Source organism: Aspergillus oryzae, chromosome 7, assembly GCF_000184455.2.
Source record: "Aspergillus oryzae RIB40 DNA, chromosome 7".
Lineage (NCBI taxonomy): Eukaryota > Fungi > Ascomycota > Eurotiomycetes > Eurotiales > Aspergillaceae > Aspergillus > Aspergillus oryzae.
Genome location: NC_036441.1, coordinates 1622290 through 1644213, shown reverse-complemented (window position 1 = coordinate 1644213; position 21924 = coordinate 1622290). Strand labels below are relative to the sequence as shown.

The 21924-nt window shown below is 48.3% G+C and overlaps 6 protein-coding genes across 6 annotated transcripts; 4 read left to right on the top strand and 2 right to left on the bottom strand.

The window, feature by feature from the left end:
- Positions 1–1384: 1384 nt before the first annotated feature.
- AO090011000637 (uncharacterized protein) lies at positions 1385–3120 on the bottom strand (the record flags this gene model as incomplete). Its single annotated transcript, XM_023233039.1, has 2 exons — positions 1385–1469; positions 1517–3120. 2 exons carry the CDS (start codon positions 3118–3120, stop codon positions 1385–1387), a joined length of 1689 nt encoding a protein of 562 aa, XP_023093581.1.
- A 2640-nt stretch (positions 3121–5760) lies between these two features.
- AO090011000636 (SKI complex RNA helicase subunit SKI2) lies at positions 5761–9844 on the top strand (the record flags this gene model as incomplete). The annotated part of the gene is made up of 4 exons (XM_001826186.3): positions 5761–5996; positions 6073–9052; positions 9107–9286; positions 9344–9844. The coding sequence occupies 4 exons, from the start codon at positions 5761–5763 to the stop codon at positions 9842–9844; spliced, it is 3897 nt and encodes a 1298-aa protein (XP_001826238.1).
- A 572-nt stretch (positions 9845–10416) lies between these two features.
- On the top strand, positions 10417–13991 carry AO090011000635 (putative nonsense-mediated mRNA decay protein (Nmd5); the record flags this gene model as incomplete). The annotated part of the gene is made up of 8 exons (XM_001826185.3): positions 10417–10506; positions 10575–10653; positions 10755–11215; positions 11274–11458; positions 11506–13370; positions 13421–13599; positions 13656–13773; positions 13828–13991. The coding sequence occupies 8 exons, from the start codon at positions 10417–10419 to the stop codon at positions 13989–13991; spliced, it is 3141 nt and encodes a 1046-aa protein (XP_001826237.1).
- A 407-nt stretch (positions 13992–14398) lies between these two features.
- On the top strand, positions 14399–15285 carry AO090011000634 (uncharacterized protein; the record flags this gene model as incomplete). Its single annotated transcript, XM_023233038.1, has 3 exons — positions 14399–14522; positions 14650–14691; positions 15008–15285. 3 exons carry the CDS (start codon positions 14399–14401, stop codon positions 15283–15285), a joined length of 444 nt encoding a protein of 147 aa, XP_023093580.1.
- A 410-nt stretch (positions 15286–15695) lies between these two features.
- vip1 (putative actin cytoskeleton protein (VIP1)) lies at positions 15696–16689 on the bottom strand (the record flags this gene model as incomplete). The annotated part of the gene is made up of 3 exons (XM_001826183.3): positions 15696–16374; positions 16463–16549; positions 16607–16689. 3 exons carry the CDS (start codon positions 16687–16689, stop codon positions 15696–15698), a joined length of 849 nt encoding a protein of 282 aa, XP_001826235.1.
- A 1805-nt stretch (positions 16690–18494) lies between these two features.
- On the top strand, positions 18495–20844 carry AO090011000631 (uncharacterized protein; the record flags this gene model as incomplete). The annotated part of the gene is made up of 4 exons (XM_023233037.1): positions 18495–18554; positions 18817–18840; positions 18930–18993; positions 19406–20844. The coding sequence occupies 4 exons, from the start codon at positions 18495–18497 to the stop codon at positions 20842–20844; spliced, it is 1587 nt and encodes a 528-aa protein (XP_023093579.1).
- Between the last annotated feature and the right edge of the window lie 1080 nt (positions 20845–21924).

The following is a 21924-nucleotide window of genomic DNA, read 5'->3' as shown; positions in this document are numbered from 1 at the left end:
CTTCTGATTCATCGTAAACGCTAGCTGTTTCTAGAAGTATCTCAACAACCCCCGGGCCCAACACTTTATGTTATTAGGAACTTGCCGAATACACGGTGCCTATCATCTAGGTAGTAAGCTTCGTCCATGAAGGTTCGGGTTCACTTCAATTTAATACAATTGGGTTGTCTCCTGTAGGTGTCGAGATGCTATCGAGCATATACCGGAACTAAACCTAGGTATATATATAATCGAGAAGTACAAAGCTTTTATTCAAAGTCAGGACAACCAGGAAGTAAAATAGATACACCCATGCAAGTTTTGAACAAGCCCCCTAGTTCCCTTTAGTATACACTATATAAACGCAAGAAGTAACAAAAGGGCAGCTCTGACGAGAAGCGCTGCGTTTTTCTTTTCTCTTGTTTCTATCAAAAACGTCATCGCATACCTAAACTTACGAGAGACCAAGTCTACAATACTATACTTCTAACTGCAAGAATGTTTCTTACCTCAATGAAATCAGGGTCGCTTCCGGACCAAGAGCATAACCTCCAAGATGGTCGGTAGAGCCCTACGTGCTATGTCTAAAACAGTGGCCACGAGCGTCTGATCTAGAATTAGCATCGTCGCATGACTAACCTTGGCTTGCATCAGGGCCTGTGGTTGAGGTTCACCCCAGGTAAGAAACATTAACCCGAAGGTTGTGCGTGATTTGTTCCTATGGGCATTTCGGCGACCAGGTATTGATGGAACAGTTGCATTGCTATTGTGCTTAGCTTTGGACGCGAACAATGTATATGTAACATTTCCAATTGTTGTTTTTTTCGTATACCTTCAGATCAAAAGGTCTCCTGTCTGCTAGAGACTCAGAGATCATGACGTTTTCAATCATTTTGACCACTTTTTACATAACAAGGATCGAGCAGATACACGTAAACTTTTGACGTAAGACTATAGCTATCCTTGCATATACTGCGACTCACCTCCCTCCCAAACGCCCGAAGCCAATGCAATGAGACAATTGAATCAACTATGCACAAATGAACGCCCCTGAAGATGACGAGTAGTATGAATCCTTGACCGAGTCAGAAAACGAAGCAAACTTGGCGAGGAAGGAAAGGGAGAAGCGAATGTGAAAATAGATGGTATCTCCAAGATATGATGATGCGGGAGATCGCACATCAAGCCCAACCACAAAAACGAAAGAAATGACAACAAGTTGCAACACCAACACCGCCAATCGTATTCCTCTGCCATTGTCACCATGGTGAGGTACGCGAAGGAACCAGAATCCTTTCCCAGAAAGGTTACCTGGCAATAGTATTTCAACATTAAGCAGCGCCAAATATAAAAGTGAAAAGTCATAGCTCATCTGTGAAACAAAACCTTGAAACAGAATGATGATCTAGCGGTAATTAACAACGGGGAATGTTTTCCGGTCCGCAATGTTAAGCTGGTATTCGAATATACCATCGACAGTCGCGACGTACCTATGCAAATTAGCATTGTCATCGTTGATGTACGCTGAGAAACCTACAATGTTCTGCCGTCTGCACCCCACCCAATTCCAGCAGCAGTCCCTGGCTCCTGATATCTTTGCCCAACTCCCAAACTGCGGTCTGGAAGCTCGTTTAAGATACTTCTAATCCAGCGAGGCGAGCGGGTGTTGTCGATGCCTAATATCTGCTGTCGATACCGCGGGTGGTTTCGATTATGTGTTTCGTTGACAACCTGTCTTTGTCGTCGAAGGCGTTCTGTTGCCACGTTGGTTCTTAGTTCCGTGTTTGATATACGTAAAGGTTCGTGTCGGGTACCAGCTGGGTTGTCCTGTCTCTCTGTATGCCTGTGCCCGGAACGGGATCGCTGATGGTCCCATGGCCGTGGTATTGAGTCTACAGGGGTCGCGGAATAGTCAAAAGTGGCGGATGGGCGACCTAAAGTCCCATAATTCCGACTTCCTACGCCCGTTTCGTTACCACTGGAACTATGATCACTCGACGAGTCGGCAGCACGCTGACGAGTGTCGGATACGATCGACTGTATCTCGGAGGGCGAAGCAGTCCAACTGAGTGTAATGCTTGGCTGTGTTTCTATGTTTGAGCTGCCCGCCTCCGGGGTTCTATTGCGTGCTTCGGGGTTGTCCTGGGATAGGATTACAGAAGCTTGACGTCTAGCGTTGTGTCTGCGGTCGCTGGTGCCCGGCTGCGCTGAGGTGCCATCTCGCGACGTGTCCTGAAGCGAATCTCCATGGCGAAGGGGTGAAGTGGGACGAGAAGTGCGATTGGACACATCTGTGGAACCTTGGAATCGCAAGCGCGGTGCAGGATGTGGATGAGCATTAGCTCTGGTTCGCCTGTCTGTTAAGCCCTCTTCCAGCCTTGAGGTCCAGCGAGCCGTGTTCAGAAACTCTACGATCAACCTCTCCCTGTCAGTGAGATCATGTAACAGAGCATCACGCAACGGCGGATTTTCGGACGCCTCCCCACCAAACTCATTTGGCGGAGTGTCAATGGATCCCAAGGTGGTCCGCTGTCCTGCATCTGCGCCGGATCCTGGGCTAAACCGACCATCAATTTCAAGTTCCAAGCCCACCGAATCGTCCAAGATAGGGTCAGTACGAACTTCCTCTATCTCGGGATCATCTTTGTCCAGATGAATGATCTGCCTGCGCAGAAAACCCTGGCGAACATCTGCAATTCCGGCTCGGCCCTTGTCTTCAAGCCACACCAAAAGGTCCCAAGGCTCGGGTGCAAAAGCCATACAGCGCACAGCACCGCCATTGCAACAAAGTCTCGAAGAATTAAACTGACATATTATTGAGCTCTTCTCATTTGGTTCGTGGGTAATGTCCCGAAGCGTTTTGACATCAAAAACAGTAATAACCCCGGATTGAGATCCAATGGCGCACAGTCGACTAAATTGAGAGAATGCAATAGTAAAGCAGCAACCATCGTCGATCCGAGTGCCGATGTCCATTTCAATGGAGCGGAGAGGGTCCCAGTTCCAGCCCGTAAGTTTTTCGCCACTTTCTGTCAGGACGGTTGTATTGAAATCTCGGGTAACATCATAGAAATACGCGCGGGTTTCATCACCAACCGCAGCCAGAATGGTAGAGTCTGGGGAGACGACCGCATAATTCATGCATGCCGGGTGATTGAGGACCTTGAGAACCTTCGAGCGGGTCAGAGAATAAACGGTGACCGACTTGTCATTATTACTGGCAGGGTTCATCAGCACGACAGTGGCTTGACGGTAGGAAGTGACCGCAATACCTGAGAATGACAATGTCTTCATCCGCTAAGCCTTTTCCATCTCCAGGCAGCCGGTGGATGGTCACGGAGTTAACGATATCGCCACCAAATTTATGCAGCTGGACATCCGGTAATTGCATTTGGTCGGCATCCTGTGCTGAATCCGGTTCGTCGCCAGAAAGCCAAGATTGGGAGGTTCTTGTAGGCGCACCAAGATCAATCGGCAAGGCACTGTCAATATCTGAAGGTTGAGAAGTTGATGGGTCCTCTCGTACACGCACTTGGCGGTCGGAGATCTTGATAAAAGCACATTCACCGTTGTGCTCACCTCCAACGGCGATCCAACCGTAACCCGCAGCAAGACATCTCGGTCCGAACGGGATAACAGCTAGAGTTTCTCGTTTTTGTGATGATATGTGAATTGAATATATGACTCTGTCGACGACAACATAAATCCTATCGGGGTCGGCGGTGCTGATATAGTTGTGAAGTTGTGGATGGCTAGATGATTGTTAGTTCAAGCTAAGCGCGCGACCATGTTGCGCTAAGTCTAGGACACTGACAAAATTGGGATTTTAAAGGGAAAGAAGCGTCGCTTTTTCGGAAGGATTAGAGACTCGGTCGATTGGTACCTAGAATAGCAGGGTAGCGCGTTAGTTGATGCGGAACGTAGGTATACATCATTACTCGTTGGATGGGGCAAGACCAACGAAAGCGCAGAATCCGTAGTCATGGTTAGAGATCGAGGCTAGACTAAGGTGACATCGTTGGAAAGATCGGTTCCCATTAGATAGCGGCGTTGCGAGAATGGCGGAGGGCGCAATAGAGAGACGAACCACAAGGAAGGTGGACGCAGTAGAGCTGAAAGGGATAAGGCCGGTGAGTCGTCAACGTGGAAGGAGAGGAGTGGTACGAACGCAATCGGAGAATGGTTTGGCGAGTTATTCCTGTGAGAATGTTTCAAAACGTTGGGTAGGAAGCGATAGCTCGATGTAGTTAAGCTTGAGCTCTCAGCCCAAGTAAAGTAAGAGATCACCGCTCTTACTTGACAACCTTGTCCTCCAGTGCGATCATGACTTTCGGCGGGAGTCATGGGCGGATGACGTAAGACTTGACACAGGACTTTTGGCGGTCGATCCGGGGAATGCGGTCGAGAGCAGCAATTGGGATCGAGTCCGGACTCGGACTCCAAGCATTCCCCTCCAGGAACTTTTTGTATCCTCGGATTGTTTAGCTCGATTTTGATTTCAACGCATGCGGTCCTCGAGGTTTTTTTGTTTTTTCTATTTGTTGTATTCTTATCTACTTTCTATCTTAGTAAGTTAATTAAAAGGATGGCACAAGAATACTGGTACTAAACATATAGAACCTTTCTTGAACTGCAAAGTACGGAATAACACTGACTGCACATGACCAACTACCTAAATCTACTAGTACTACGGAGTAGTAACTAGGTATTGCTGCCTCAGGTTGAGATATCATGATCCTACGCCCGTACAAGGCTTTGAAATACATCCTACATTTATGCTGAAACATGTGCTGGTTGGCCCAGAGTACTCTCAGGAGATTTGTTATTGTTTCGTCTATTTAATTCTGCTGCTATCGGCCTTGCTCTTCCCATGCACGCTGCATAGTTGCTTGATCATGCTCTACCAAGTTGTTAAGATGATCTTGAGAACTCATGCATGCTTAATAAGCTTGCCGATGTGGACTTAATTATCTTCGACAGTATTGTCATATTTAATTATGCCAAATGGAGCTGATTTCGTGTACTTTCTAGCTTTTCAACATCCGCAAGTATGTGCAGCAGGGTTAAGGACGGGTATAACAAATGCTATTATTTCAGCTACTGTTTATTAGGTAGCCCTTCTGGCGGATAACGTGCTGTATTACTATACATGTCAGGGCTGGCCTTTAGCTAAAAGGAATACCTCCCCTTAAAGTATCAGGATACGACGCTGCCGGGTAGTCAAGTTGTTGAACAATTTCGAAGAAATTCTTGAATATGGAATTGCATAGAGGGCATTGAAACCACGTACTGAGTCGGCCGACCTACAGTGCCCCACTCTGGCGGGGGAAAAGTAAAAATGATTCAAAATTGAAGAGCAAGAAATTGCCAGCAAATACTACTAAATAGGGTAGCAGGGGTTTCGTAGCCATTGTGTACTAAATATATCTGCCAGATCGATATATAGTCCGAAGGTAGACATGGATTTGGCCTAAATCCATTTATGTCCCCACCCGACGTCAGCGTTTGTGTGTTCCGCCGCTAAACACCGCCAACGAATGAAGTACCTTTCTTTCTTCCCACCGCAACCTGTGAATGTTGGCTATATTCAGCCAACTAACTGCGTCTGGGACATTCTTGGTGAATATCGCAGGCACGGGTGAATGTACTTTGTTTCGCGATAAAAATTAGGTACGACGATTTTGTGACTAACGTAATATTTAGACGATTGTTGGAATCAATAGGGTGTCCTACCTGCTCTCCAATAAACATTTCTAGGACAGTCACTTCTACCGTCCCCCGATGGCGCAGGCAGAAGCTCTCGCTGCCACTCTAGCTGAGCTAAACCTGAATGCACAGGGTCTCAGCGGGTCAGCTTTTGATGATCGACTTGCGGAAGAAGAAAGTGGTCAATATCAGAACCGGGGTCCTCGGCCAAGAGCCCGCCAAAATGCTGAAGATCTTATTAAAGAGCTGGAGGCTGACTTCCTCACTCCATCATCTCAGTTTAGCCCTGAATGGCTGAATCGTCTACAAAGGTATGGGAGACCACTTGCCATATGATTTTTGTTCGATGCCCCACTCTAGCCCTTCCGTTCGCTGACAATTTTATAGACGATGGGACGTGTCGACAGACTACAAGGACCTTTTTGAGGTCGCACCGACTCAAACACGAACTATTGTTCGTTTTGACCGTGAGGGTCTAGAAGGGCGTGTTACTGGCTACCATGAAGTTACGGTTCCCGCCACCAGTGCAAATGCAAAGAACTCAACATCTCTGCTTCGTCGACCAGCTGGTCGCGCAGATTTCGTCAGAGGCGCCGCTGGATTCTTTCCCTTCGCGCCAGGTGGACTTGATGGTGTTGAGGCTATCGCTGAAATGGAATCTGAAGCCCAGACAGCAGATAGCTCGAGACCGGGAGGCAAGCCATCTGGCCTTGACCGGATCATTAACTTCGGCGCTGAGGGTGGCCTTCTAGAAGTCGCTCCTGGGTTCAGCCGTGGCCTGAAATTCGAAGTAGCAAAGTCAAAAGAAGCTGCTGAGAATGATCAAGAAGTTGAACATGTCCTCCAGCAGGAGGAAGCGGATCTCCCAGTTGAAAAGGACGACACGGCTTCAGATGTTGGAGGAGTGAAGATTGACGATGACGAGCTGAGCGGAGATGAGGAGGATATAGATTCATTACTGCCCGTTGAGTTCCCAGCACTGGAACCCCGTGCTCCTTTGTTATCAGGTGTCCAGAAGAAAGGTGGCAGGGAATGGGCGCACGTTGTGGATGTTAACAAAGACATTCCAAATTTCAGCGAGCTTGTGCCGGATATGGCTAGAGAGTGGCCCTTTGAACTGGACACCTTCCAGAAAGAGGCTGTTTACCATTTGGAGAGCGGTGATTCCGTTTTTGTCGCGGCTCATACGTCAGCGGGAAAGACAGTTGTTGCTGAATATGCTATTGCTTTGGCTGCCAAGCATATGACTAAGGCTATCTACACATCACCCATCAAGGCTCTCAGTAATCAGAAATTCAGGGATTTTAGGACTACATTCGACGATGTTGGTATCCTTACGGGTGACGTCCAGATCAATCCAGAAGCAAGCTGTCTGATCATGACCACTGAAATTCTCCGAAGTATGCTTTATCGTGGAGCAGATCTTATTAGAGATGTCGAGTTCGTGATCTTTGATGAGGTACATTATGTTAATGATCTCGAAAGAGGCGTCGTTTGGGAAGAAGTGATCATCATGCTTCCTGAACATGTCACTCTGATTCTTCTATCTGCTACGGTCCCTAATACTTATGAATTTGCCTCTTGGGTGGGTCGCACCAAGAAGAAGGATATCTATGTTATTTCGACTGCGAAACGACCTGTCCCGCTCGAGCACTATTTGTGGGCGGGTAAAGATAAATTCAAAATCGTCGACTCAAATAAGCGATTCCTGGAAGGCGGTTGGAAAGAAGCAGATAACATTATCTCTGGCCGAGATAAGATCAAAGCCCAAAAAGCTGCCGAGGCTCAGGCTCAATCCCAAGCTCAGAGAGGCGGCCAGCAGGGAAGAGGGCGCGGTCAAGCTCCAGGCAGAGGTGGCCCTCGCGGCAATTCGCAGCGTGGAGGTGCTCAACGCGGGGGTGGTGCTCAGCGTGGTAGAGGGCAGCCAGCCACTAGGGGTACCGGGAATATTGCTCGTACAGGAAGAGGTGGAGGACGGACAACAGCTGCACAAGATAAGACTGTCTGGGTACAACTTGTCCAACATCTTCGCAAGGAGAATTTGCTCCCTGGTTGTATTTTCGTGTTCTCCAAGAAGAGATGTGAGGAGAATGCGGATTCACTCTCAAACCAGGACTTCTGTAATGCGTCGGAGAAAAGTCTTACCCACATGTTTATCGAGAAGTCACTTACACGCTTAAAGCCCGAAGATAGGACGCTCCCGCAGATACTTCGCCTTCGCGACTTGCTAAGCAGAGGAATTGCTGTTCATCATGGAGGTCTTCTGCCCATTATGAAAGAGATCGTTGAAATCCTATTCGCCAAATCATTGGTCAAGGTTCTTTTCGCAACAGAAACGTTCGCTATGGGGCTTAATCTACCAACTCGTACGGTGGTTTTCTCGGGGTTCCGTAAACATGATGGTAAAGGCTTCAGGGACCTGCTACCAGGTGAATATACCCAGATGGCCGGCCGTGCTGGGCGAAGAGGCCTTGACACTGTCGGCTATGTCATCATTACTAGCACTGGTAAAGATGAAGCGCCTCCTGCCGGTGCTTTGAAGCGGATGATCCTTGGTGAACCAACCAAACTTCGATCCCAATTTAGGCTTACTTACAATATGATTCTGAATCTCTTGCGTGTTGAGGCTCTGAGGATTGAAGAGATGATCAAGCGCAGTTTTAGTGAAAATGCCACGCAGGCTTTGCTTCCAGAGCATGAGAAACAAGTTCAACTATCAGAAGCTAGTTTGGCTAAGATTAAGCGTGAGCCTTGCGATATCTGTGACATTGATCTCGTGGCTTGTCATAATGCAGCCATGGAGTACGGAAAACTAACAAGTGAGCTGCATGTTGGGTTGCTCGCCTCTCCCGTCGGTAAGCGTCTATTTATGCCCAAGCGGCTGGTCGTTTACAGAAAGGATGGATATCGGACTGCTGGTATTATCGTCCGAGAAGGGGTTGGAGGAGGGCCTACGCCCACCGTACAGATTCTCGAAATCGGCAAATTAGGTGGCAGACGTCATCCAAGCGATATCCTCCCCTTCCTTCCTAAATTCCGACATCTATTCCAGACTCTACCAACCCGTGGAGCTGATATGACCTTGAAAGTTTGCAAGATACCACTCTCTGATCTGGAGTGTCTCACCAATACCATGGTGAAGCTAACTGGTCCCACGTGGTATCTCAATATCAAGAAAGAGGCCATCAAATTTGCCGATAAAGAGCTGCATAAATACTGTGGATCGTGGACGAGCACCGCTTGGGACGAGATAGACTGGACTCGAATCAAAGAATTGCAGGTGAGGGACATACTGGAAAAACGACAAGCCCAGGCAACAATTGCCGAGTCCTGCAAATGCTTGCAATGCCCGGACTTCTTGAAACATGTAAGTGAACATAGTGTGTCTGAAAAGTAAGTAAAACATGCTTACATTAAACAGTTCGAGATGCAACACGACGAATGGCAAGTCAAAGAGAACATTTCGCAGTTGAAGCAATTAATGTCCGATCAAAATCTTCAACTTTTGCCAGATTACGAACAACGTATTCAGGTACTGAAAGAACTAGGGTTTGTAGATGAACAATCTCGCGTACAGCTGAAAGGCAAGGTAGCATGTGAGGTAGGTTCATTAACTCGATGAAAGAGGTCGTGGTCTTTTCACTAACAGCTTGATTAGATTCACTCAGCTGATGAGCTTGTCTTAACGGAATTGGTCCTCGAGAACGTCTTAGCTGAATACGAGCCTGAGGAGATTGTTGCACTTCTATCCGCCTTTGTCTTCCAGGAAAAGACTGAGAATGTTCCTACATTGACACCGCGCTTGGAGAAGGGCAAGGAAGCGATTGTTAAGATTTCGGAGAAGGTGAACGACTTCCAAATTCAATATCAGGTCATTCAGTCTAGTGAAGATAGCAATGACTTTGCCAGTCAACCACGATTTGGTCTGGCGGAGGTCGTCTACGAATGGGCTAAAGGGATGTCTTTCAACCGCATCACTGACCTCACCGATGTGATGGAAGGTACGATTGTACGGACTATAACTCGTCTGGACGAAACATGCCGAGAAGTGAAGAATGCAGCGAAGCTGGTTGGAGACCCGTCATTATATACTAAGATGCAACAGGCACAAGAACTGATCAAGAGGGATGTGATTTTTGCGGCGTCGTTGTATATGTAGTTAGACCACGAAGTTCGACTAAGGTTCATGACCACGTGGGGTGTTGATCTTTATTTCTATTTTATTTTATTTTATTTTATGTTGTTTGTTTGTTTACCTGTTTGATATTCAGGTTCAAAGGCTCTTTTTTTCATTTCTTCATACATACATAGAGGCATGTTAGCAAGGATCTTGCATAGAATATTTCACAGAGAATTGAATACATCCAGCCATTCTGCCGGCAAAACCGATGCGAACCTTGGGTCTTTAAAGCTAGTCTGGGAATTTTCCTTTCCTTTCCGGGGCAAAATGTTCAGGAGCAGCAAAAAATTCTCTTACCGCGCGTGGCGGCGAGCCCTCTGATTAGCTGCCATAGGCGCGGGGCCGGCACCGCTTGAAAATCCACGAGAAAACCAAACCAAACCCAACAAACCCAATGTGCACTTTTGCACTTTCTTTACTACAACATCTCCCCGCGACATAACTTTCTCGGCCCCATTCTCTGTCCTACCGGGCCTCTTGCTACGTGACGGGGCACTTTTGATTCGGAATACGATTTCTGTTTGCTGGGGGTTTGCTGCTGTTGGTGCGATATGGATGTTACAGCTCTTCGGGACCGCATACAGTCAACGCTCGACCCAAATGCGGATAATCGCCGTCAGGCTGAGATAGATTTAAAATATGTATGTGGAATACTTTTGGATGGATTTGATTCTGGCCTATACTCATACTATTTTCCCGAATATCGTAGGCCGAGACACAGCCCGGCTTTATAAATGCGCTTTTGGATATTTTGCAAGGGGAACAAAATAATGCCGTCCAACTGTCGGGTACGTTTTTGTCAGCCTGATTTTTCCCCCTCCTCTTCGCCCTTGTCCTTGCTTCATGCCATCTGCGAAGTATTTTCTAACACGGAAATGATTTTCTGTAGCCGGTGTCTACTTGAAGAACCGAATTACCCGTGGCTGGTCTTCCGTCGAAGAAAACCCACAGCGCACACCGATTCCAGAGGGGGAGAAACCGGGCTTCCGTGAAAGGTTGATCCCGGCTTTGGTATCAACACCCCCGAACGTTCGCGCACAGCTTGTCCCACTTCTCCAGAAGATCCTCCAGCATGACTTCCCCGAGCATTGGCCGAGTTTCTTGGATATCACCCTCCAGTTGTTAGGCACCAACGATGCAAGCTCGGTCTATGCTGGTCTGCAGTGTTTGCTGGCCATCTGCCGTGTGTATAGATTCAAGGCTGGTGAGAAGAGGGAGGAGTTTGATAAGATTGTTGAGCATACGTTCCCTCAGCTGCTTAACATCGGCTTGAAACTTGTCGATGAAGAAAGTTTGGAGGCTGCTGAGATGCTCCGAATTGTCGTCAAGTCCTACAAACATGCCATTTACGTGGGTGAACTAAACTTTGGAGACGAACATTGGATTAGGGCTGACTGAAAATGAATAGTTCGAGCTCTCACCGTTCCTGCAAACACATCAAGCGACTGTCGACTGGTGCACACTGTTCCTCAGAATTATCGCAAAGGATCCTCCTGCAAACTCCATGTTGGAATCTAAGGAAGAGAGGGAGCTTAACCACTGGTGGAAGTGTAAGAAATGGTCCTACGCCAACCTGAACCGCCTCTTTATCAGGTGAGTATTTTGCGTTGAGAGAGATTAGCACTTCCTAATTTTCATAGATACGGAAACCCCACCACAATGACCAAGTCGAGCACGCCTGATTATACCCAGTATGCCAAGAACTTCATTGCCACCTTCGCTCCGGAAATTCTCAAGGGATATCTGCAGGAAATCGATAAGTGGGTTTCCAAGGGCCAGTGGCTTAGCAACCCTGCCCTCGCCTACACTTTGGTCTATATGGAAGAATGTGTCAAACCGAAGGCGATGTGGGACCACCTCAAGCCACACATGGACAACTTGATCGCTCACTTCATCTTCCCTATCCTTTGCCAATCCGACGAAGACATTGAACTGTTCCAGACCGACCCCTCCGAGTATCTCCACCGTAAGCTGAACTACTACGAGGAGGTTTCCGCGCCCGATGTTGCAGCAACAAACTTCCTTGTCGCTCTCACGAAGAATCGCAAGAAGCAGACATTCTCGATCCTTACGTTCGTCAACGGCGTCGTCAGCAAGTACGAGGCTGCTCCAGATGACCAGAAGCTTCCTAGGGAGAAAGAAGGTGCCCTGCGGATGATTGGTTCCTTGGCTTCAGTTATCCTTGGAAAGAAGAGCCCTATCGCGGATCAGGTTGAATACTTCTTTGTCCGTCACGTCTTCCCTGAATTCCGCAGTCCTCACGGCTTCCTCAGAGCTCGCGCATGCGACACTTTAGAGAAGTTTGAGCAGCTCGACTTCCAGGATCCGAACAACCTCATGATCATCTATCGCAATATCCTTGAATCGATGACCGATCCTGAACTTCCTGTCAGGGTTGAAGCGGCCCTTGCTTTGCAACCCCTTATCCGCCACGATATCATTCGCACTTCGATGCAGCAGAACATTCCTCAGATCATGCAGCAGCTTCTCAAACTCGCCAATGAGGTCGATGTGGATGCCTTGGCCAACGTTATGGAAGATTTCGTCGAAGTGTTCTCTGCTGAGCTCACTCCGTTCGCTGTGGCATTGAGCGAGCAGCTTCGTGACACATACATGCGTATTGTTGGTGAACTTCTGGAAAGAAACGCCGCCAAGGGCGACGATGAATATGGTGACTTCTTGGATGATAAGAGTATCACTGCCCTTGGTGTCTTGCAGACTATTGGAACCCTCATTCTCACTCTGGAGAGCACCCCCGATGTGCTTCTGCACCTCGAAACGATTCTCATGCCTGTCATCAGCATCACGCTTGAGAACAAGCTATATGACCTCTACAACGAGATCTTCGAGATTATCGACAGTTGCACCTTTGCATCTAAGTCCATCTCTCCCACTATGTGGCAAGCGTTCGAGCTTATTCACAAGACCTTCAAAGCGGGCGCTGAATTGTACTTGGAGGACATGCTGCCCGCACTTGACAACTATGTCGCATATGGCTCTCAGATGATGGTTCAGAACCCAGCCTACCTTGCGGCTGTTGTCAGTATGGTTGAAGACATCTTCCGCGATGAGAAGGTTGGCGGTGTGGACCGGATCTGCGGTTGCAAGCTAGCAGAGACTGTGATGCTGAACCTTCGCGGCGGCATTGACCAATACATCCCTCTGTTCATTGAGTTGCCGATGCGCGTGCTCGACGCTGACGAGGCGAAGACTAAATCCTACCGCATCCATCTGATTGAGATGGTGATTAACGCTATCTATTATAATCCTGTTCTCAGTCTTCAGGTTCTGGAGGCTAAGGGCTGGACGAACAAGTTCTTCAGCGCCTGGTTCTCCAACATCGACAACTTCCGCAGAGTTCATGACAAGAAGCTCTCCATTGCAGCAATTAGCTCGCTTCTGACATTGAACGCTGGCGATGTTCCCGCGAGTGTGCAGCAAGGTTGGCCTAGATTGCTTCAGGGAGTGACCAGGCTTTTCCAGACACTGCCTGCTGCGCTTAAGAGTATGTTGCTTCCCTTGCCCCCCTTGAGATATAATACTTACGCTGCACAGACCGCGAAGATGCAACTAAAGAGTCAGACTTCACCTTCGACGACGAGGATGACGAGGGTGATGAGGATAACGACTGGGATGGAGAAATTGAGTGGACCGATCAAGATGAGACCGAGGGTGGCCCTGAGGGCGATGTTCAAGATGAGAGCGCCGCATACCTTGATTTCTTGAATAAAGAGGTGAGCTAGCTCATCTGCGAACGTCGTGGAATTTTATCGACTGACTGGATAAATAGGCCCAGAAGTTCGGCTCCTTTGCAGATGATGATGAAGATGACTTGGACGAGGAAAGCCTTCTCGAGACCCCATTGGACAAGATCGAGCCATATGGCCTTTTCAAGCACGTCTTCATGGGTATGTATCATCCATTTTCCACGCATCGAAATCCGTTAGCTAACTATGTTACAGGTCTTCAGCAGGAACAGCCACAACTGTATGAGAACTTGACGAAGATCCTGAATGCGGAGGAGCAGCAAGTGCTACAGGCTGTCTTCCATGAAGCCGATGCCAAGGCTTTGGCTGCTGCCAACGCAGAAGCTGCGGCAGCGGGGATCCAGACCAATGGAAATTAGAAATATAGAAGAACTAAAAGAAGCCAGCAGGTCGACGAAATGAACCAGTTGACTTCTGTTGGATGCCGATGACGATATAAAAGATGCCAATCCAGTTCGAATGTCTGTTTTTGGAGCAGCCTTCACCTTTTTGAGATATCTCAGGTCGCCGGTCTAATGGAGCGACAGGCTGGATACGCTATAACGCCTTTTTCTTTTGTTTCTTTTGTTGTTTAGATCGTTTCCTTTTCCTTGACGCAATCATTACCGTTATCCATGGTTGTCGTTCCTCCGAATGTCCCCAAAAGTCTTCTCTTCACTATGCCTCATTCCAATTGTACTCCACGCATTTACAAACACTGATATCCCCAATTAATTCCGTCAGTTGACCGATGCCCATATCCAGATGACCCAGATCATCCAATTTCATGCTCGGGAGACAACCAAGACAGTCAGTCTTCAAGAAAGAAATATCAAAACAAGCCGGAAACTATCTCCGGAGCGGATTCCATACTCATTCAACCAATTCTCGCATGTTACATAGATCACGTGGTATGCTAAGCAAACAGAGCAAACAATATGACGTATGACGCCATCACAATCTGCATCCGAACATGTACCGAAGTAAATATCAGATATTGCACAACTCCCATGAGTTCATGACCTGAATCTCATATAGCACACCTTTCACGGCCTAAAATGTTCTGCCACATGGCGAAACGTAGGGCATCAATGACAATATGCCTCAACATAAGATAGCTAACTTACAACGCCGGTGTACACCATCGCCAGCAGTGGAACCAGATACCACCAGACAGACGTCATCATGATGATACAACGACTAACTTGGCATCATAAATCTCAGTTCCTAAACACAATGGCAGTTACTTAAACACCAAATCCTCACCCAATTCCATCCTTCCAGACAACAAACCACCCCTTCATCTCACCCACCCCAAAAACCAAAGTCCAGGTTCAGTACGCAACACCCCCCACCGTCCAAATCTCTACAAAATCTAACCATACAACCCTCCCAGAGTACAACTCACCTCCCTCTACTCTCTACACTCGAAACAACAAATCCAAAACACCAAAAATGTCCGCCCCCAACTCCGGCCGCCAGTCTCCTCCCCCGGAGAAACAAACCGGCGCCCAGCAACAGGACCCCGTTGCCTCGGGTCACACCCAGCATGGCATCCATGGTGATTCTAAGGGAGCGTCGGAGGATACTAAGCTCCATGGACTCGAGAGTAACCCGAAACATCCCTTGGAGGATATCGAGGCGAAGAAGTTTGAGAAGGGGACGGGGAATTAATAGACTGATGTGTGATGTTGTTTACATATATGTAATTTTTCATGATTGGGTTCCTTTTTCAATATGAGTGAATGGATTAGAAAGGCTTTTTTATTTTCTTTTATTTTCTTTTTAAGTTTAAGTCTAGATAGCTTGGAAGGTGGTTGTAAGGTGCTTGGTGTATTCTACTATTGCTGCGCAAGAGAAGTTTAATATATACTATATCTACTTCATTTTGTTTTGTGGATCATGTTTGCCCAATCATTCTGCAGCTTGGTACTAAGCACAGTGGTATTCGAAGAATAACTGATTAGAATAGTAGCTATTTGACATAAGCCTGTTCCAGACAGCTTGTTCAAAAACGCACATCAGAATACAGGAAACACAAATCAGACAGCATCCCAGTTTAAATTCAGTACGTCGTCAATTCATTATGCCTTAGGCTCGGCAGGGGCAGCGGTTCCAGCGGGCTGGCTCGCCGCAGGGGCAGGTTCGGCTGGGGCAGCGGGAGCCGCAGGAGCCGCAGGAGCAGCAGCTGCGGGAACGGCACCGGAGGCCTCTGCACCGGCAGCTGGGGCCTCACCCTCATGAGTGGTCTTTCCACTCTTCAGGTCTGCCAAGCGCCTGGCCTCAGCGTGGATGTCCCGCACCTGCTTATCGGTCTGGACGTAGAAATCACGAAGCTTTTGACCTGATGGTGTACCAAGAGCCTTTTCGAAGTATGAGTGGAGTCCGTGCCAACCAGTGGCAGCCTTGTCGCTGATCTTGTAGCTCTCATCAATTCCTCTGGCGCGGTCCGTGGCCTTGTACTTCTGATCAAAGTTGGACAGAGCCGAGGTGAAGCGGTTGGAGAAACCGTGCTTCTGGTCGAGGGCAATAGCCTTCTGGATTGCGTTGTCGCTCAGTGCATAGCCGTGAGCAAGGTACTCGGCGAAGATTCGGGACTTGGGCTTGTCTTCCTGCGAGATCTCATGGTGGTTCTCATCCCTGGCCTCTCCTGCACTGGCGGCCTGGGAACCGGCGATGTCGTCGAGGGTCTGGGCAGCCTCGACGTGCACTGCAGAACCTCCCAGCTGAGTTTGATCCAGAAGCAAGGCAGTCTTGGCAGCCCTAAACCATAGTTAGTGAATTCCATCCAAGGTCGTCTTTCAAAGCTCGGATTATAAGAGCCAGCGAGCTAGTGCGGGGTAAGGCTTACGCTTCTTTCTCGAAAGTCACGGTTGCGGACTTGGAAGCACCTGACTCACCAGAAACTGGAGTCACAGAGATGGAGGTAATCTTGCCACTATATAGCTGTTAGTCGTGTCAAATGTCTAGAAACATAAAAAGAGTGTGATCTTACCAGAAGCTAAAGAAGTCCCGGACTTCCTTCTCGGAGGTGGCGGGCGCGATGCCCGAGACATGGACTGTGCTGCGTTCAGACATGGTGACGATGGAATGTGGTTTTCGGTAGAGAATATATCAAGATCGGTATATCAGCAGGGGGTGCAATTGAAATAATAGAGAGTTATAGGAATGGAAGAACAATTCAGGAGTATTTATTTGAGCGGAGCAGTCGAGCCACAGATGACGTGGGAGAGAGGGGCACGTTGCACAGCCACAGTGGGGAGTCGTCATCAACATGTGACGGCAAGTAATTATGATGTGGATGGCTGGTGCTAGAAGGCAGAAGTATTTTCCGAAGAAAAAGAGAATAGAACGGCTATTTTTGAATAGCGGATCGGCGGGTGGAAGAATGGCTAAGAATGCGAGCGAAAGCGAATAGACAATTTCTTAGCATTACCTGTTCCTGGATCCCTCTAGGACCCTCCTTCCTAACTAAACAGATAATCACTCAACAATAACAAAGAGGGTTTCTTCGCCGCCTCAGTTGGTACCATCCACTTTTGTTACGGAAGCATTGTCCAACACATCTGTAATAGCTGCAATGGTTCCAGATGCTACTTGGTCTGTCGCATCCGGCTCCCGTTCGCGATGTTTTCGAAGAACGAGCTCAAGATCTCGAACACGGCGCCGGAGTCCTTCATTTTCCCGCTTGAGTATCTCCAACTCCCCACGTTGTCGTGCTATCTCATCCGGGCGGGATATAGAAGTAGTTCGTGACCGTTGTTGAGAGAGCGAGTTACGATGGGGGTACGGATGCGGCCCGGAGACAAAATTCGAGAATTGATCACTTTGTGGCTGCTGTGCTGATGCAGGAAATAGTGGCAGCGTTCCTTCTGACTGTCGCGGAGAGGTAAAGGACGGCTCTCGACTCCGACCCGGACGGGAAGACGTTAAAGGAACATCTCGCGAGGGAGTGATCCCAGCACCGCTTCCTGTTCTTGAGCCCTGGACGGCTGGGATGTACGAGGAGCTCAGGCTTGACGAGGAACGATGGCGCCGTGATACAGTGGAATGCGCTGAGGAAGATAAGTAAGAAGCCTGCAGGGTATCTGACGGCTCGTTGAGGGTGGTAGATGTAGAGGATGTTGTCGATGCGACAGAAGCTGTCTGTTGTCGGAGCAGAGACAACTCTCTTGATAGACGATTAACCTTTGAGCTCAAGTCAGTACGTATATGCGACCTTATGGGCTGTTAAATTTGGATACCATTGCCTCTTGTTCTTGTTCAAGCATCGAGTGGATGTCGGACGGCGTGAGGGGCTTTGGATGTCTCAGTGGGCCTTGAAGTAGTTCAGCTCGAGAGTTCCAATCTAAAGCGAAAATGGCAGCTTACCGGAAGCCGATCTCACACTGCCATGGTCATTGCCTCCAGGCCCAGAGCTCCCTGTATATGCAACCGGCGCAAGTGGGAGAGCAGGAGGACTCATTACTTGCGACGGACGTCGAGAAGAGATGGCTGGCGGTGTAGTGGCTGGTTGCATCGCCGTGGCAGCTCGGGGCCGTGATCTTGGAGTAGAAATGGGCACGGAGGCCAATTCTGGTGCCATTCTATGAAGGATTATGATAGATCACGAGATTGGGACCGATGGGGAAAAGACCAGAAAGTTGAGCGATAAATTCGTTCAAGTAGAAGCGAAGGGGTGGATGTTACCGTACAAGAGAGAGAGGAGTAAGTAGACGGACTATATATGAAAGTTAACGACAAGAGAAATCCCCTCCCCCCTTGATTGAGATTCCAAAGGGTCAAAGCATACCAAACCCCAGGACCACTCTTTGAGCTGCAAAAGAAAGAATTCCCAGCCCAGATACCTTATTAACAGTGCGCATGCATGAGACCTATCAACAATGCAACTTGATCGAGCTCTGGTAATGTTTTCTGCCTGTCTAACGATGAAAGGAGGGCCAGTTCGTTTTAGAGTTGTCCATATTTCTCCTCCGGACCCGAGGCTTTACTTTATTACTCATTTTGCACTAAACAATGAAATGACAGGGCTAAGGATCCTTGAAACAGTTGCCCGAAGATCCGAACCAGGGTATCTTTGGTTTTGGTTGGTTACTGCAACCAAGTATCTACATGATCGCTGACGGAATGGCTCGAAGAGGGGCACGGTGGTACTGATGTCTTTTTTAGTGAGTATGACCTACTGCTAATATTAGACGATTAAAGTGTGTGATTGTTAAATCTGGGGAGGTATATATTTTTGGTCTATATTTTCCTGTCTCAAACATGTTGAAACTAACAGCACCACATCTGCGAGGCGAGAAGGCTTCTTAATTTAGAACAATTCGCCTCACACCGTCTCGCTCCACATCGACCCCATACAATTCGATAAATTCATACGACGTAGGTACGAATGTGTACTATCATTCTGTATACAGAAAACAACGCTGGCCGGCACCAATCACGTGGATCACTGAGCCGTGGGCTGGCTTACCTAATGTCAAGTGGCATCATCAAACAAACAAGAGAAACAAACAACTTGAATCCGGGGTATTGAATATCATACCTTCAGAGAGCCGTCAACAGGAATAAGTTTCCCCCTCGACGTTTCAGATTACGGCGCTGGACCTCCACCGCTCATACCTACGCCCATCTATGGCCCATCACAATGACGACTCCGCTATCCCTGCGCACATTCCTGCCTTCGCAAAACCGCTTGCTCCTTACATCAAAAGTCGCCAGGAAGCACTACGCATTCGACAAGTCTTAACCTCCTACCTCCGATCACAAATTACGTTTGCCGATGATAATCCAGACTACCCAAATGCCCATGCCCGATCTCATCTCTCTTTATGCGTACCTCAAGATGCCGTCGTCGATGTGAAGCATATTCCTCCAGAATTGACGGGGCTAAGAAAGGAATATCTACTAGCATTGAAGGCAAATGTGAACGCAAGGAAGGAGTACCGTTTGGTGTCCGAGAGGTATACTTCTGGGAAGACACAGGGCCAACCTTCTGGTGGCGTCAACGCACACCGCGTTGACCCTAACTCAGAACTCCGAGCTTATCTCGAACTACTCCGTGACCGTCGCCAACATGCGAAGCTCCAAGTCTTTCAGCGTTATTTGGAAGAGCTTAAGAATCGAGATATAATCAAACCAGAGGACTTTGATCGTATAGGAAATCGCAGCCAACAGTCTGCCCTGCAGCCAGATTTGGAAGAAGATCAGAATGGATGCGCTTCCGAGATTGGAATTGAGGACTTGATGCATAACCTTGAAAGGGCCGTGATACGCGCGAGATATCAGTTAGAGAGAGAAAAGAGACTACTTGAGGAGCTGAAGGCGCAGCATGATACTGAGGATGGTTCTGAGAATGATGGTATTGCCTCTGGCGCGAAGGTTACTGCGCTCCAGAAAACCCGAGATGTCTTGGTACAATGGGTCGAGGAAAAATTGGGGAGTGTTGGGAACAACGAGGATGGTCCTGTTCAGGAGTTGCCTCCCGAGGAAATCGAGAAGTCGGCCAATTTGCTGGAAGACCAGAAAGCACAGATCGCAGAACAGTATGCCGCCTACGTTGATGCTCGCAAGCGTCTTCTCGATGCTGCCTCTAGGGCGTGCCAGCCCATTGGTACCAGCTCTGTGCAACCTGCAAGTCGCCCCACTGAGAAACGAAAAACTACTCCAGAGGAAACGCCAACCTTAGAGCCAGTGGATGTCCTATCTTTTGCGGATGAGCAACTCCTCCCACTTTCGAAATGCCAACGGGCACTAGCTTTGCAGAAATTCTACCTGACTGGGACTCTTGCAAAAGAAAAATCCACGACTCTGCGCATCCTGAATCGGCTGAGAGATGAAAGTCGCCTTCTTCCGGAGTACCCTATGCCTGCTCGGCAGCCACGATTTAAACATGCGACTGCGGCTATAAATGCCCGTTATGCTACTACGCCGGTGGAGCCAGCCAAACCTGATGAGGTCGTTGCACTAGCTGAAGCATGGGCCTTTGCGTCGGAAGCGGCAGGGACCAGTGAACGCGAAAATGTGGAACACAACCTGGAAGACGGTATCGAAGCCGCCCAAGATGCGGAGCAGGCCTTGCAAGAAGTTTACGGCATATTAAACCAGGATCTAGAGGAAGGTTTGCGGAACAAGGTAGAACAAGATGAGGCAGAGTCATCCAGGTCGCACGCGAGACCAAGGGCTAAAGGGCCATGGGCTAAGCTTGACGGACAAATAGGAGTCACGGAATGATAGAGCCATTAGATGGAACAAGCTAGTAGCAACCCTGAACTAAGAAAGTACATCTTATCTTGTCAAGAAACCATGATTCGATGGGAAATAATAGCAGGGATGTACTTCCGGCAATGTATGCCAACATTGGTTCCAAAAGATAACGTGGGGACTCCGAATGCCGGTGTTCCCGTGCTTAGCTGCCATTAGCGCGGTAGCGAGCACTCTGTAGCGGAGACACCACTCAACTGATAGAATCCTGCAAAGAGGGCTGATCTGCAATTTAGTCAAAAATTTTTTTTGTGCGAGGATTTGCAGCCCTTGACCCTGATTTTCAGAGCCATTGAGGGGGGATTTGGCTGGTCAACCAAACCATTGATGGTGAAGATCAATTCCAATGGGTCATGGTAAATTATAATCTTGAATATCTCAACCGGCATTATGAGTTATCATTATTCAAGATTCAAGAGTCCCCATACCCGGTTCTCCATAGTAGGCCATTGACTCATACAACTAGGCGTAAAGTGGTTAGCGCCGCCAGGAACTAGAGAGTCTAGTGTCTTTTGCAGCTCTGGTCTTTATGATCTCCTGCACTTACCGCAGCCCTAGTCCAGCCCTCTGATTGGTGGCACTATCGGGCGGTGACCCTGCCGCATCCCGATGGGGAAAAGAGACAGAGAAAAAACGCAAAAAAAGCTGATGGCTCCGCACACCGGAGCTCTTATCGGCTTGGAGGTTGGGGCATTTTCGCGTTTTCGGGGGTTCCATGTCGTCTATCCTGGTTTCTTGGTGTCTCCAGAAGTGCTCACTGTAGTGCATTGACTCATCGCCCTACCAAGACCTTTTTAACCTTTTTTCTTCCCTTCTGTCCTTTCTTTATCTTCTTCACCTCTGACTACTCTACTTTCTCCCCCAACTCCCTGGCCATTCATCCCGTTCTTCCTTTAGTCCTCCCCTGTGTACTGGGCGTGTGGCATAAAGCGGGATAACAGGGTGCCAAAAAAGGCAGACTCATACAGTCAAACGACAGTAGAGACCATACACCGTCTTCCTTGGATATCTCCGGGAATTGACTTCTAGATTCCTTTTCCCCTTCCATAC